The sequence below is a fragment of a genome, unplaced genomic scaffold (assembly GCF_019419815.1).
Source record: "Pyrus x bretschneideri cultivar Hongxiangsu unplaced genomic scaffold, Pyrus_bretschneideri_v1 Contig5, whole genome shotgun sequence".
Taxonomy (NCBI): domain Eukaryota; kingdom Viridiplantae; phylum Streptophyta; class Magnoliopsida; order Rosales; family Rosaceae; genus Pyrus; species Pyrus x bretschneideri.
Genome location: NW_025999787.1, coordinates 3,277,877 through 3,295,641, shown reverse-complemented (window position 1 = coordinate 3,295,641; position 17,765 = coordinate 3,277,877). Strand labels below are relative to the sequence as shown.

The following is a 17,765-nucleotide window of genomic DNA, read 5'->3' as shown; positions in this document are numbered from 1 at the left end:
CTCCACCATTCAGTGGATTTCAAAATAGCATAAGCAGACTAACATCACCACCAGTACCCACTTTCAATTTTAATGACAATATTGGTGAAGGAATCAGAAATCTAACTCTAAGTTACAGGACAAGGGTACCAAAACTCTCTGATAAGTAACAGGTTCTCTTAGATAATTTTTGGAATATCCAAATCAAATAGCCAAGCATGAGGTTAGGTCAAGAAAAACTAATTAGAACCTTAGAACATGAGTTTGATAGTTTTAATTTCAATTTCCATCAAAATCAACATCATATTCATTCCCTTGAGCATAATTTTCAAGTCATTTTTAGAGATCATGAGTCATTACTTAGTAAGTTTACCAAAATAAACCAAGAACTCCAATCTCTTAGAATGCAGTAAAAGATAAGTAATACCCTGAAAAGAGAATTGAAAATAGGTTTGGAAACAACTGATCAACATAAGAATAAAGAAAAAGAGGTTATTGAACCCATAAGACAAGAGGCTAATGAGTCCATGGAAGAGATTAAGATTGAACTCTTAGAAGAAGAAATTGAAATGGAGCAGCATCAAAATTATAAGCAGCATCAGCATCTGAGTGATAAAGAAAAACAAGAAAAATATGAAAGTTTTCTTAGGAATTTACCTTTAGACTTAATATTAGATGATATTTTATTAGAAGAAATTTCAAAAGCAAAATTAAGAATAATGCCACCAGACATGCAAAATGAAATCCTGATCAGAGCATCACAGTCCATGAAAGAATTACAATTACAATTACAATGTGCTTTGTACCAATCAATATTTGATTCAAAACCAGGGATGAATATTATTACAAAGATGTATCCACCATATTTTTGTGATAGTACAGAGAATTGTATTTGTAAACCAGAGGTTAGCATAGCTGTAGCCAGGATTAACATGAGAGATTTTAGACCATGACATTTTAGTTATGAGCATCAGAAAAGACATAATGTGGTAGAAGTTACCTCAGCCTTACTATTAGAGTTTGGCTATCTTGATAAAATATTCATTAACCATATTTCTCAACTGGAATCATTTCCTGAAAAACTTATGAAAGTAATAGAAGATTATTTGGAAAAGTGGAAAAAAATTTGCATAAGTTTTATTAGTAGTCCTCCAGATTGGTATGTACATATGCATAAGGAGAAAGCTAGGCATATAGCCATGATTAATGAAGAGTTCTTTAGACCATATCCTATCACTCCACATAGGTGGACTCCTTCATACAACAATTATAAAATTTCGAGGAATCCAAATGTTTGCCTTAAATGAGTTTGAAAATTTTAGGTATGATATGATATTAGTAGCAGAAGAAGAAGAAATGCATATTTACGACAAGTCAAAAGCCCGTCATCAGCCATACTGGAAGCCTCAAAATTACAAAAGAGAAACAGAAGATATGTTTTACAAGGTGAAAGAAGATAGAGAAAGAGATGCAGAGCTAGTAGAAGGCGATGAACAGTACTGGAACAATTTGACAGAAGAAGAGCTGCATAACATTGACAACATGATGGAAGCATGAAGAGCTGGAAGCAAATTAGCATAAGTTGAATAGCATCATGTAAAATAATGTATTTCTAGACAGAAATGTCAACATCATTGTGGACCACTTTCAATGGCATTAGAGTAAATAAATAAAAGAACTTGACTCATTATGGGATTTTCATATGCAAAATGTCATTTTAATTAAGAATGAATAGTACCAAGCCCTTTTCGTTAAAACTCCCTTTATTAAGTTGATAGATAAGTGAGTGGATTATGTCTAGTTTTTGTAATTAAGTTCTTTTACCTTTAAGCAATTATCCCAGCCATTAAAGTCAATACAATGCCAAAGTCTCCTTTCTTTGAGATGTCATTGTACATTTATATATTATATATTTTTGTGTGTGTGTGTATTAGGATAATGCTATGTAAACCAAATTCATATTTTTAAATATCTAAATTATCCTTAATAACATTGACTTCGGGTCTATTACTTCCTATCTACATTTATTTTACATGATTTCATTAAGTTAAATGTTTTCAAATAGCTTATTTGGATTTAGAAAAGAAAAATTTTAATGTCGTGATTCTATGCATATTAGTAACAAAAATTACGTGATATCGGAGTTTTGTTTTCAAATATTATAAATGTAATATAGTTGTTTCACATTTGTGTAAAATTGAGCATTTTTTGTCTCCTTTCCAAATGATGCTAACATGTAAATTAGTATATCTTACAAATATAAAATTGTTAGCTTTGTGCATACGATTCTCAATAAGGATTTTTGTAGCTTCAGGTGAGGAGGGTATTATTCAAAATTGCCAATATTTAAATATAAATAGAGGTAAATTCTTTTGCACAACATATATATAATAACAATATAAGTTAGCATTTTTTGGTTCATTTCAAATGATGCTGACATGTAAATTAGTATATTCTACGAATATAAAAATGTTAGCTTGTGTGTACGACTCTTTTATTCAACAAAGATTTTTGTAGCTTCAGGTGAGGAGGGTTTTATTCAAAATTACCAATATTTTATGTGACATTCCACATCGCTCAGGGGAGTGATCCTTATATGTATATTTTCATCTCCACCTTGCACGAGGCCTTTTGGGAGCTTACTAGCTTCGGGTTCCGTAGGAACTCCGAAGTTAAGCGAGAAGGGGGCTAGAGCAATCCCATGATGGGTGACCCACTGGGAAGTTCTCGTCTGAGTTCCCAGAAACAAAACCGTGAGGGTGTGTTGGGGGCCCAAAACGGACAATATCGTGCTACGGTGGAGTCGGGCCCGAGAAGTGGTCCCGCCTGAGCCGGGATGTATGATAATAATATAAGTTCCTAATAAATTATGTAATAAATCAAGCAAAATAATCCCTAAAAAATAAATAAATATTATTTGATTTAATATTATAATAATATAAGTTCCTAATAATTTATGTAATAAAACATGCAAAATAATACCTACAAAATAAATATATTATTTGATTTAAAACTAATTAATATACCTGTATTTTGCAAAATATATATATATATATATATAGGTAAATTATTTGCACAGAATATATATAATAATATCAAAATGTGCCTACCATAGGTAATAATACATGCAAAATAATTTACCAAAATAAAGGAATGTTGATTGATTGCACACATTGTATAATAATAACAAAATGTGCCTAGTATATGTAATAATATATGCAAAATAATTTACCTACAAAATAGAGGAATGCTTTAAGCCAAGTGTTGCATTGGGTTATATCAAAAGAATTGTATTTTATTTTTGGAAATGTTTGGATTGCAATGACATTTTCATGGCAGAATCAGAACTTTCTTTTAATTGACAAAATACATGATATTTATAAAGATACTTGTAGGATGAGCTATTAACTCATCTAAGGCAACAACTTAATATTAAACTAACTATAAATGTATGTATTTCATATTCGCATTCTTGTGAGTCAAATATGAAAACTTCTCCAACCAAGACTGAGCTCGCTATCAATTCTTTTGTGCTTTTATGAAGTCTATGAAGTCGATAGATAAGACCATCTCCAATGGTTGGGCTAAAAGCCAAATTTTTTAGCCCGGAAAATTTAGTTTTTTGCCTAGAAACAACTTTTCTGCTCCAACCGTTCTAGCCTAAAATTTTAGCCCGGGATTATTAAAGAATGAACTTAGGCTTTTTTTTTTGTTAAATTAAATTTAAAAAAAAAAATAAATATGTAGACTATCGTAAATTAATTTTATGAACATTTTAATCTAAAAAAATTTAAATTCCAATAAATATTGGGTGGAGTCCACTCCGATTTCTGGGCTAAATTTTGGGGGGAATTTGGCATTGGTTTAGCATTTAGCCCAAAATTTCCCCTTGGGTTGGAGTGGGTTTGGGGAGAAATTTTGGGTGGTAATTTGGCTTTTAGCCTACCATTGGAGTTGGTCTCTCTAGAGAGGAGATAATATCAAACTTTTTTAATATTAAGTTCTTTTACCAACCGACCACTAAAGTCAATAGTCCAAGTCTCTGGTTGATTATTGTACATTTATATACATATATATATATATATTATTTGTGTATATGTATTATACATGCATGGCTGTGCTTAGTACCAGATTCCAAAACACACAACTGAAACCCTAAAATTATTCTCTTCTACAACCTTGCCATGAACCCATTTATATCTTTACTTCTATTCCTTCTACCAATCATCTCTCTATTTATCACAACCTCAGTTTCTGGTTCACCCATGAAAATCCCAAGGCTGAGTCCTACTGGAGGAACATTTGTACATGGAAATTATTTTGCAAATGACCAACCAAAAGCTTTGTCTGCACTTGATCAAAACGATTTTGAAACATTTTACTACACCCAAACACTTGACCATTTCAACTTCAGGCCCGATAGCTTCACTACTTTTCAACAAAGATATTTGATCAACTCCAAGTACTGGGGAGGCTCCAATGTTAGTGCACCAATATTGGTTTACTTGGGCGCAGAAGAATCAATTGACAACGATCTTGCTATTGTCGGCTTTCTCAGTGAAAACGCCTATCAGTTCCAAGCTCTCCAGATATTTATTGAGGTATGCACAAAAGAATTTCCGGCTGCAACGTAGAACTAAGGGAAGTAGTTTTCTTGCTGGACATTAATTTTCATGTTATAAGATTATTATTAATTTGGACTGTTGATCAAGTGAGTTCTATTGCATTACTTAGTCTGAGACTTTCATTTTTCTCATCAGCACCGGTACTATGGGAAATCAATCCCGTTCGGATCAAGGGAAGAAGCATTTGAAAATGCAAGCACTATTGGATACTTCAATTCAGCCCAGGCAATAGCAGATTATGCAGAGATCCTCATACATGTAAAGAAGCAACTTCACGCTGAAGATTCTCCGGTGATTGTTATCGGTGGATCATACGGTGGAAGTGAGTGACTGCAGATTCACCTTCACGAATATTGTTTTAGTAATTAAGATAAGTAACTTTTTGGCCATGTTTTTTATTCTCCCTTTTGAATTTCCATTTTTGATACAGTGCTTGCTTCATGGTTTCGGCTCAAATATCCCCATATCGCAGTGGGAGCTCTAGCCTCGTCAGCTCCAATTCTTTACTTCGATAACATTATCCCACCAGAAAAGGGATATTATTCCATTGTGACCAAGGATTTTCAAGTAAAGTCTTTTTCTTTGATGACGTTTTAACATCAATGTATGTCATCAGTTGGAGTTCTATAACTTTTTGGAATGCATGTGCAGGAAGCGAGTGAGACTTGCTACCAAACAATTAAGAGATCATGGTCTGAAATTGATGAAATTGCCTCTAAGGATGGAGGCCTCTCAATTCTTAGCAAGAAGTTCCACACTTGCAGGTTAGTGTAGTAAACCTTGACATTGTATGTTGGGATCTACATAATTTCTAGACTAGTTAGCTTGCTTGATATTTCTTTGTATCAATAAGAATTATTTTCACTTTTTTTCATTTACATAAGTCTGAGGAAATTTTATTGTTATTGAGAAATTGGCTGAAACAATATAAAATACAAATCTCAGTTGTAGAATTGGTTGCTTTTTGAGATTTGTTGATATGTCATTATCTGATGATCATTTCAACATTTGAGATTTATAAACGGAATTGTTACTGTTACTTTAAAATTCTTATTTTACACTCTAAACTTATTATATTTAGAAAAAAAAATACATTTGTTAGGATTAAAAAATGAGATTTTTAGAGTGTACAATAGCAGTTTCGTTTATAAAAAGCCTTATATATAGTCAATTTCCCGAGATTAATGATCTCTTATTAATTCATTGTTTTATTGTTTTTTAGTTTGTTGAACAATTCTTCTCAGCTGAAGGACTACTTGCAATCAGTGTATGCTCAAGCAGCTCAATACGATAGTCCACCAAGTTATCCAGTTACTGTTGTCTGTGGAGGAATTGATGGAGCTTCTTCTGGAAATGATACTCTAAGCAAAATATTTGCAGGCCTTGTTGCATACAGAGGAAACAGGTCGTGCTATGTTAATCAACCCAGAAACCTATCTGAAACAGATATAGGGTGGCGATGGCAGGTAATTAGTTACATTAATTTTTAGTTATCTTGTCACCATCTCATAATTGATTAATTATGACAAACTTAAAAAGTAATACCAATGCTTGCATGCATTACAAGACCAATTTTATAGCTTCAATTTTTTGTTCGATTTTGCATTTATTTTACAATTTACTATTAGTAGGGGGAGGGGGAGAGTCAGAGACTACTACAATAATTTATGGGATGGAAGAGTTTCGAACTTGATATGTATAGGCAGAAACCCAACATCCTATATACTAGGGTATTAGTATTAAGGATAAACATTTAACCATCGACTAGATTTTCTTTAATTAAGGTGGAGAGCATTTGAATCTAAAACCTCTTGGAAGGATCTTTTTAGCATTGCGAAGTCTAATACCACTACAGTACTAAGTTTCAAAAATAGTTTCGTACATTGACCTTTGACTTAATTAAGTTTATGATTCTTTTTAAAATTAAAATAAAAAGTCTCAAGTTCGAATATTCAAATTTAATTTAGGCGTAGACTTTGAATCCTTCATCCTCCCGTCACACATACCCTACTCCGCGCATGCGCAACACATGTACATGTTTTAATTTGGAGGATAATATTATCATAGGGAAAGAGTAGTCAAATATTTACGCTGATTTGTTCAAAAGAGTAGTCCACCACCACTTGATAAAAATCAGATGGCTTTCATGTGGTCACATGCATTGACATGCGCGCATGCTAGCTAGGTTGCTTACCAAATCATTTGCCAAGGTTGAGTAATCATCATTCAAGGGGTTGACTTGATGAAAGACAAATTCATGTGGATCATACTGCCTTTTCTTTTGTGTGTTGCATTTGCGTATCACATAATTCCAATTTTCATAAAGTCACTTTTATTTTTCATTAAGTCACATTTATGTTCACACCATGTATAACTAGTCTATCGTACTTCGAGTTTGTTTGTGATTGCATCTGTAAGAACATGTAGATATTTATATTAGAAATTCATGTGCATTTTAGAAAACACTTGAAAGTGCTTCTTGAAAAAACAAACACTTAATAAAACGGGAAGGAACCGGACCGGATCTGTTTGTAAATAAAACGGGATGGGGTGGGGCAGGTTTTGGGTTTTTAAAATGGGATCCGGACCTAACCCGACCCTTTTGAAACGGGCCGGTCCTACGGGTCCCCATAGGTCCAAGTGTGGGTGCCTCAGCTTCCTAGCAAGTCCATGTCTCCTCCATCCTCAGGTGCCTCCTCGAGTCCTTCATCCGCTTCACTGTCACGATAAACCCGAACTTCATCACCGCCTTGTATGTACTTCCCATTGTGGATCCATACATATAAAATCATGGCACCCTTTATCCGAAATCAACAAAATCAATCACTTTCTATCTAGTTCCTTTTCAAAATCATCGAAAGGGATCTGAGTTTGTACCCATTGCAAGATCCCTACACAGATAACAACATGCAAGAGACATTGTCCTTCAATTTTTCCTTACTCTAAACATTAGAAACAAAATCGAAGAAGGATGAGACTAAAGTCTAAACTCCACAACAAATTCAGAAAAAAAGAAAAAGAAAAAAAACCCCATCTCATATTTCCCACAATACAGTACCTACATATTAATGAAAACCCAGATTGGCTAGATGCCCAATCTTGCAGAAAATTAAGATATGAGAGGAGACATTGGAAGACTAAGAACAGAGAGCATGGTGGTCGACTTCGACTCGCATGGCACTGACGATGGTGGTGTTTGACCATCTCGAGGTGCTGATGATGGGGGTCTTCGTTGAGGAGGAGAATCGAGAGATAGGTGGTGCGACGGTAGTGGCGGTTCTGAGTTTGATGTCATTGAGGTTGAGGAGGAGAAGATGAGTGACAGAGAGTCTATGGGTGGGAGGAGACGAGAAAGAGTCTGAGTTACAGACTGGGGGATGGGATCTTCGATGATGGACTAAGTAACGGGCTAGTCCGGGGGCCCGTTCTTCTCAATATTTGGACTCAGGCCCGAACCTTAATTGCCATTGCCCCGCCCCACCTCGCCCCGTTTACTCTCCAAACAATTGAAACCGCCCCGCACCCGTCCCGAACTTAGATTACCCGCTCCGACTCGCAGTTCCACTACCCGTTTGCCCACCCCTACTTAGAAGTGTTTCCCGAAAAAGAGCTAGAAAGTGTTTCTTTACCTATGATAATATAATCCAATATAAAGAACTTGATAATTTTACAATAAGTAGAAATTCAATAAATCATGGAAGAAATGTATGTGCCGTACTATGTTATGCATAGGAAAGATCGGGGATGTCCAGTTTCCTCCTAAAATTATTCAAGAAAACTTGATTAAATGGTTGAATACAAATAACTTAATTATTGTTATTCTAATATTGTCATACATATGCTGTAGAATCCCATTCATACACTGACTGTGTCTTTCTTGTTTAGTGTTTACTTAGTACTTGAGCCAAATATTTATATAATTGAAAGTTGTTAACAACCCAATGCAGAGAAAGAAAGAGAAATTGACTGCAAATTAAGACCTGGTTTGGTACTGAGGTGATTCTGAAAAAAGCTGCTATCAAAAAAAGCTGGGAGCTGTTTTTGTGTTTGGTAAATACTCAGCTTCAACTTTTTTTCACAGTTTTGGATGAAAAAAAGCCAAAAACAAGAAGTTGCAAAACCTAGCTTTGAAAAACCAGCTTTTTTTCACATCTGTTTTACATAAAAGTTTACCAAACACTCTAATACTACTTTTTTTTTTTCAAAAGCACTTTTACAAAAAAGTTTACCAAACACTCTGCTGCTTTATTTCACAGCTGCTTATTCTCACAGCACAGCAGAAGCAGCTTTTTTCAAAGCACAGCAATACCAAACCAGAATCTGATTTTATAGCTAGTGACGGAAAAGAAATAAGACGACCGCATATATATATTAAAAAAATTAAATTTTGCATAAATGAATATGGATTCTCAGAGGGCAAAGCTAATGTTAATAACGATCTTAATATTCCTGAGAACTTAGATTCAAATTAGGTAGATAACGTGTCAATATCAAGTTACTACGATGAGCCTATTGTGTAGCTTTTGATCCAAATTCCCTACAATTATAGTGTAAATACGTTGTTGTATTAAAAAAAAACCATCATAATACAAACATCAATGTCAAAACCAATATCAATACCTATGTCAATGCCAATATCAACAATTATTAATATATCTTTTAGTGGGAAAGTTTACTCTCTCGCACACAGACAGATGGGTTTATAGGGCTACAAAAATTGGACAATAAAATGGGGCCTTCTAGCTTTAAGGTTCTAGATGTGACTCATGACTTTCTGCATTGTACTTAGACGTGTAGTGACTTGGTGATACCCATAAGCATCAGCAACGACACCATGTTTCAACCTGACCTGTTCGATCTGGAAGCCTACATCAAATCCTGCAAGGCAAAGTATGGAGTCTCTCCTCGACCACGTTGGGTCACTACGTACTTCGGAGGCCATGTAAGTGTCCTCTTTATAATTATATTTATATTCAACATTTTAACATCAGTATTTTTTTCATATATTTTAATTCACTTTAATATGTTGCTGCTGATGCTAACAAAAATTATACCAAACACAGGATATAAAACTAGCTCTCCAGAGGTTTGCTAGTAACATCATTTTCTCCAATGGGCTAAGAGACCCATACAGTAGTGGCGGGTAAGCATGAAAATTACTATATAAACACAAATAAATTAAAGGAATATTGCTTTGACAAACCAACATTCATGCATGATGTACCTGGCAAAGTTAACCGTTGTTTTTAACTCTCATTACACAGGGTGTTGGAGGACATATCACGCACTGTTGTTGCCGTCCAGGCAAAGAATGGTACATGTCAAATTCAATATTTTCAGAAGGGTCAAACCAAAAACCAAAAACCAAAAACAAAATGTTATATTTTGGGGTCTTTTGAAAACTTTTTCGGTAACTAATTTCAGTTTTTAACTTTCAGGAGAATAAAAAGTGATTTCAAATTCAATCCTTTTTTTTTTTTTTGTGTATTTAAAAACAAAAACTACAAGATTGGTTTCCAGTTTTCATCTTGTTTCTAAAAACTGAAAAATGTTTTTGTCAGTATTCATGGTCAAATAAAACTTAAAAACTGAAATAGTCATCAAATAGACTGTTCACATGTATTACATTTGAAAAAAAAAATTGATAGGGCAATAATCCCACCTAAATATAATTCATTCAGCTTAAAATATTACAAGAAACGGAAATACCAAAAGGATAGAGACATACGGAAATTGTTTAAATTAATGTACAAAATTAAAATTTATTTTACAGGATCTCATTGCTTGGACATACTTCGTGCAAACCACACTACCGATCCAGGCTGGTTGGTGGAGCAGCGAAAAACTGAAGTGCATATCATCAAAGGATGGTTGGCCGAGTACTATGCTGACCTTCAGGCATTCAAATAATGAAAATTACCCCTTCAAACAATAAGACCACGGAAAACAAATTGATTAGGGCAAATCCCAGCTACAACTTTCTGTGAGTCCTGCAGGGAAAAATCCATTAATTGCCAAAGACAAGGGCCACCCATTGATTATTAGTTGCATGTAATATTTGAACCTATGTTTTCTTCTCCTTTGGATGTATCCCATATTCGTTAGAATTTGAAAAGGGCAACCATAGGGGTATTTACAAACTTTATAGCTACTATCAAACGTAATCCCTAATTTTTCGTTATTGTTTACACCATTAAAATATTGGACTTGCATCAATGGCATCCCCACTAGAACTTCAATGGCACAGATTACCTTGTCACAGTAGCATCCCACGTCAATAATACAAGAATATGTGTTATTTCTTGTCCATGTGTTTTTGTATTATTAACATGAAACGCTACTGTGATAGTGTATTTGTGCTATATAAGTTGTCCTCCACTCCATATTCCTTTGTATTAGAGTTCTTGCCATTGCAGCTGAATTGGCTTGGATTAGGCAGCTCTTTTGATCTCCATGTGCCTTTATATATAAATTCCTTCAATTAATGCTTTATTGTGATAGTATTTATGCCATTGCATTATCTTCTTATTCAGCATTCCATTAAAGAGTGAAACACATTGAGATATATTACCACTTTGTCAGAAAAAGGGTTACAAGAGGGGATTTGAATGTGCAACATGTATCTTTTGCTGAACAATCTGTAGACATACCGGCAAAGGATCTTTCTGCACCGCTGTTTCATCAACGTTGTGCCAATCTTATGCTTGGCTCGTCCAAGCATGAGATTGAAGGGGATGTAAAGATATCAACCATTGTAACATTGCCAAGTTTCACAGATTGAAGAAGGAAGGCGTTAGAAGTCTGTTTAGGTTGTTAAGTTAGCTATTTTCTGTTCGAGTAGTCAGCTCAGTTTCTTCGTGAGTAAAAAATGACAAGTCTCTAAATACTGTAAACTTGATCATTTGAGACTTAATGAAAGCAAGAAAGCATTTCTCTCTCCCTCCCTCTCTCTCTCTCTCTCTCTCTCTCTCTCTCTCTCTCTCTCTCTCTCAAAAATTCTCTCCGTGTTCTCTCTACTTTCTCTCTGTATCCTCCTTCCATTTTAAGGGGCAGTTGTAAACTTGCAGTTGAGTGATCTGTGTACAATGTTCATTTGGACTTTATTATGAAATCTCCAATTGACCAAAAAAAAAAACAAAAAAAGTAAAACCATTGCCGAAGAAAACACTGAAATTGAAGGAGAATGTTGGATTAAAATTTAGAAAGTGAAAATAAACCCATTGAACACATTTTGTAACTTTGAGTATGCATGGCTGGTTGTTGTTAATGAGACTAGAAAAGACCACCTATCGTGAGCATGCCAATATTCAGTTTATACGTTATGTATGTTTGTTGTGCATAGTACTTGACCTTTATATATTACACCATTTGAAACACACAACTGAAACTAAAGCCTGTTAATTTGCATTCTTCTACAAAACCTTTGTCATGAGCCCATTTCTATACACACTTCAATGCCTTTTACTGATCATTTCTCTATATGTCACCACCTCTTTTAATTCTTTTACACTGCTAAACATTCCAAGGCTGAGCTCCACCGCCAGCGGAGGCACATATTACACGGCCAAACTCAAGCTTTGTCTGATTTTGATGAAACTCATTTTCAAACATTTTATTACAACCAAACATTAGGGCTGGTTTGGTATTGTTGTGTTTTGAAAAAAAACTGATTCTGCTGTGCTGTGAGAATAAGCTCATTTTTGCTGCTTCACGTTTTCGGTTTTTTTTCATCCAAAACCGTGAAAATAAGCTGTTTTTAAATATTTACCAAATACATTTTAGAGCTCAGCTTTTTTTTATACTCACTTTTTATAAAACCACATCAATACCAAACCGGTACTTAATCATTTCAACTATATATAACTCTGAAAGCTATGCTACTTTTTAACAACGATATGTGATCAATTCCAAGCATTGGGGTGCACCAATATTTCCTTACCTCGGCGCAGAAGCATCATTAGAAATGCTCTACTTGCCATCGGCTTTCTCAGCGACAACGCCATTCGGTTCTCTCCAATTACACACCGAGGTATGCATGAAAAAGATATGGATCATGTTTGTACGCATACAAGTACTATTTTGAGACAACTATTTTTCTCATCATCCGCTTCGGTACTATGGGAAATCAATCCCATTTGGATCAAGGGAAGAAGCATTTAAAAATGCACGCGCTCTTGGTTACTTCACTTCTGCTCAAGCAATAGCAGATTATGGAGCGATTTTCACGCATCTAAAGCAGCAATTTCGTGCTGAAGATTCTGCGGTGATTGTTATCGGTGGATCGTACGGTGGAAATGAGTGGCTTCAGTCTCCAGATCCTTCCTCACAACTCACAATGTGTTTCGTTTTAATTTTACATGTCTGATTTTCCCATTTTCTATGTTAATTTGCATGCATGCAGTGCTTGCCTCGTAGTTTCGGCTAGAGTATCCCTATGTGGCCATTGGAGTTGTGGTCTCATCAGTTCCTCTGAAAGGTCTACTAAATTTTAATAAATATTTTCGAAAATCAAACTTGTGACTAACTAAAGCTGTAAAATTAACTAAATAAAAATAAAGTCACGAAAATTTGAGATACAAAAATTGAACAGCGAAATCGAGGATGGTGTTTCACAACAACTGTGGTGGTGGGAGTGGAGGATATGGTTGTAGTAAGGTGGCGGTGGCAATATGGTGCTAGAAGTAGTAATAATGATAGTTATTGCATTATGGTGGGTGGTGGAGTATATTATTAGAGAATTGAAAAAATTGATTGGGGAAGTGTTCTTGGCACTCCAAAAATCTCATTCTACACTCCTCACAAGTGTATTTTTCTTTCCAAATATAGAAAGTCTGGAGTATAGAATGAGATTTTTGGAGTGCCAATAATAATTTCCAATTGAAATCCATCAAAATCTTATGGGGAGAGGTCGGATACGCTATAACAAAAGACTCACTATAAAAGCAATCAAAGTCTTTCAAAGTTCTTCAATGTTCATGACTTTTGTAAAAATATCGATGTACTAAAAAAAAAAAAAATCCTTCAAAGTTCATGACTTTTTAAATTCTTTAAAATTAATGAAGTTTTGAATACACCTGAACTTTTGTAGACTCGCAAAAAGTCATAATTGAATACCAAAAGATTTTTATAGATATTTTAGATGTTGTAAATATCAATACATTGTGACTTTTATTAACACATTGAAAGTCTATATTGAATAGGCTTGGATTTGAGAGTGAAGCAAAGTCTATCAAACTCCACATACAATCCATCCCGCTAAGATTCTATGAAACTCCATTACACTCTATATGTTTACAATTTTTAAAACCTTTAAAATCTCAATTGAATACATCTCTCTAAATATTAAATTCCGAAAACGAAATAGTTTTTTAGGAAATACCCAGAAATATGACAGTTTCTTAATCTTGGGAGAGAAATAGGACATTTTGAATATGCACACACGATGCACAATAATTGGACATAAATAGGATTTTTCCTACACCCTAAAATGACCAAATTATCCTCTCTCATAAATAGGTTATCCAGAAATTACAGCTCTCATTTCTCATTTTGTAAAGAGAGAAACAAAGAGGAGAGAGAGAAAATCTCTCTCCCCCAACTCTAGTTCGAAGAACCCTAACCCACCCATCTTCTTCATCTAGGAGCTCTCTTTAACCCATCCATCTTTTTCATCCAAGCTATCTCTCTTTCTCTCTGTCCCCTCTCTCTACATTTCAAATATGTACAAGAGCTCTCTCTCTAACCCACTAATCTTCTTCGATTTTTACCTTTTCACTCGTAGGTTTTGTGAACTGGGTTTGCTTAATTTGGCTTTGTGATTGATAGATTTTTGGAGTTGAAGTGATTGGTTTGGTGTTTCTTGGAGGAGACCCAAATCCTTCATTTTTTATTTTTTTTTTTATCATTTTTTCTGATTTATATGTGGGTTTTCATTTTTTCTATCTTCTCCCTCCCTTTGCTCCCTCTCGATCCAAATTTACAAGCACTAAAATAGGGTTTGGCTTTTGCTGCAATTAAATGAAAAAAACGTATTAAAGGTCAGTTACCTTTTGGAGAATAGATAAATTTGAGGGAAAATAGAGAAATCAAAGTGGAAAGAAGGAAGAGAGAAGGATATGGACGAAATTGTTTTGCGTACTCGTTCTCTCTCTTCGTATTAAGCTAGCTCATACACAACATGTACACGACATGCACACATATCTAAGTTCAACCCGAAAACCCATAACTCACAGCCCTCTCTTCGAAATCAGAAAAAAAGACGCAATTTGATAAATGATCCTAAACTTTATATGAAGAATTGAAGATTCATTATTTTGAATTTGGTATCAACTTTGATTGGGTTCAAATATTTCAAGGATTTGAAAAACTTGTAGTTTGAATGGGCATGAAAGAACACAACTGAATCAAAGGAAATTGTTTCACGAACTCGTTCCCTTTTCTCGTATTTGCAGGGCCTGCCTTTGAATCAAAGGAAAAAGTAGTAAACTACATTAATGCGAAGAGTATCAAAGATGTAAATACACACCATCTACACATAATACACTATATGCACACCACATGCACATAATATGTATAGTACATGCACATGATATGCACAAAACGAGAGAAACTTTAATGGCAACATATTACTATAATGGGTACAATTAAAACATACTTGTTATGTATATAAGGTTAAAATATAGTTTGAAAAGTCTTGTTACGTATATTAACCACCACTTAACCGTGCACGGAAAACATGATACTCGTTGTCATTATTTCACGGACACGCATGACCCTTAACGTCCTCTAAGTTTTTTCTTAATTTTATTTTTCATCGAGGCCAACTAAGTTGTGGTCATACTCGCTAAATTCTAGGGCACAACATATGTGCATCATAACAAGTGAACATTCCCGCTTCTCATAGTAAGATGTAGTCATGCACACCACATGCACATTAGGAAAAATTTTCACAAATTTTTGCAATTGAACACTTGAACCATAAATTGTTCCATCCCAGTCTTGTAGCACGTCAAAACTTGAAATTTATTCCACAGCCCATACTGTGGAGCCAAAAATAATCAAGAAAAATATGGAGGCGACATATGGATTTTTGGGCAAAAAAGACAAGATTACCCTTGAGACACATCGGAAGTCCTACGCGCGAGCAGCAGACAATCATCACTCAATCTAGGTCAAAAGTGATCAAAATAGGTATTTATTCAAAACCTTCCCACAAGGTAACCTCCAAATATTCATTCAAAATAGGATTAATTACCTAAATTAATTAATTGATTTTCTAATTAATTTCCTAACTGATTGCAAGATATTATGGTGACATAATATCTTGCAATTACACCAAAAAACCAACAAATGTGGCCGGTTCCCACCTCTCCAAAGGGGGCCGGCCACACCCCTATAAATACCACTTCATTTCTCCAAAAACCTAAGTTGAATCCTCTTGCAAAATTCTCTAAATTCTCTAAATACTTTTCCCTCAAAATTATAACTTTGGCATCAGAGGTTCTTTGGCCAAAGCCCTCCCCCATTCATCGTGGGCGCGTAAGGCTCTTGGCCTTGACCTAAGGTATTAATTGTTTTTGCAGGTGCATTTTTGTCCAAGAACAAGAAGGAAGAAATTTGTATCCATAAATTGGTGCTTTCATTGAGAGTCTTGATCAAACGCTTGTAGAAAGACTCTTGCATTCAAGGATTTTCGTTTTCTTGTTCACTTGTAGATTTTTCGTACGTTCTTATTGTTGGAATTTTTATTTTTAAAAATTCTTTGATAAAATGTAAAAGAAAAATACAATGGCAAGAGATTCAGAAACCTCGACGAACGAAAATTCCAACGTTTAAGGATTAGTACCACGACGATCTACGAGGCTCAACACAACGATGAGTGGAGTGGCATCACTCCCACGGGGCACCACTGTGGCAATCACCATGGTAGCCACCATGGCAGCCACCCTCGGCAAGGTTCACAACACCACAACCATGGCCCAAGCCTTGCCATTCAAGCCCACACGGGCCCAAGCCCAAGGCGAGATGGCCCGAGCCACTTAAACCTGACACGAACCCAACGCGTTGCCAAGCCGAGCCCTAGCCTCGCACCCACGTGTGCCATACACCGAGCAGCGCACTTCCGTGGCCCAGCCTGGTCCAGCGACCCAGCCTATTCACGTGGCCCAGCCTGCTCCTGCAGCCCAGCCTGTTCTTATGGTCTTCCATGCAGCCCAAATTGGTCCAAGATTAGTTCAACTATCCTGACTTCAAATTTATGGGTCTACTATTGAACCAGAGGCTTTTTCACCACATTTCTCCACAGATTTGACATTTCCCAACTCAAATCTCGCATCCGGAGTTTACCACACTTCCACTGCTCAAGGAGACGTATTCCTTCGAAGCTCTTTCAACCTAAATGAAGAACACTACTTATCTCAACAAGTCATAGAATTGACGAGCGTCTTCGCACAGTAGACGAACTTGGTGAATTAGCTCTTGCAGTGCACCGAGATGCAACGTGCCCTAGACGAGGTGTCCCGAAGTAGGACAAGGGCAGGCAAAGAACCTCTCCAGTAGCGTCCCAGCAAGCAGCCACTCCACCAGCCACTAACCGAGGGTTCAGGCAGTGTACACTCTTGATTGGGCCTCCGAGATAATGTATACTCTCGTTTTAGCATGTGGATGAGCGTGCACTCTTAACTAGGCCCACAGACAAGCATACATTCACGGTTGAGGCCACATTCCCATAGTCAACCTGAGCAACCTTCTTGGCGAAATGTTCATTTGCGGCTAGGCCTGTAAGGAGCATCATCCACCTCATATTGGAGTAAGCAGCACGAAGGACGGAGGGAAACGGTCACTTAGTCCGGCTTAAGCTCAACCAATAGCCTACGAAGAATTCCCTCGCCTGTTAGGAACGAACCACATACATCGCAGTCGCGACATAAATGAGCCGATCGTGTAGAAGAGCAGCCTAGCCCAGTAGGTCACAACTTGGGGCAGCTGAGAGCTCCGTTACCCCCAACAAATGCAAATTCAGGAAGAAGTATAAAGGCTCATGATCAAGCGATTACGCGATTTCCAATGCAACAAGGTCACTAACGAGGCATTACGATGAGACATGACCAACATAAACAGGTCAGCCTTCACGGATGAAATCGAGCAGGCAGAGCCTCCGTG

At 36.0% G+C, this 17,765-nt stretch overlaps 1 protein-coding gene across 2 annotated transcripts; it reads left to right on the top strand.

Annotated features, from left to right (window-relative positions):
• Window positions 1-4,073: 4,073 nt before the first annotated feature.
• Window positions 4,074-10,785, top strand: LOC103942801 (lysosomal Pro-X carboxypeptidase). Of its 2 annotated transcripts, XM_048568847.1 has the most exons (9): window positions 4,074-4,580; window positions 4,740-4,926; window positions 5,035-5,171; window positions 5,256-5,368; window positions 5,827-6,070; window positions 9,394-9,546; window positions 9,668-9,747; window positions 9,869-9,918; window positions 10,378-10,785. In XM_048568847.1, the coding sequence occupies exons 1-9, from the start codon at window positions 4,164-4,166 to the stop codon at window positions 10,512-10,514; spliced, it is 1,518 nt and encodes a 505-aa protein (XP_048424804.1). In that variant the 5' UTR covers window positions 4,074-4,163; the 3' UTR covers window positions 10,515-10,785. The 2 variants fall into 2 exon arrangements, with proteins under 2 accessions (XP_048424804.1, XP_048424805.1); XM_048568848.1 differs by lacking the exon at window positions 9,869-9,918.
• The last annotated feature ends 6,980 nt before the right edge of the window (window positions 10,786-17,765 follow it).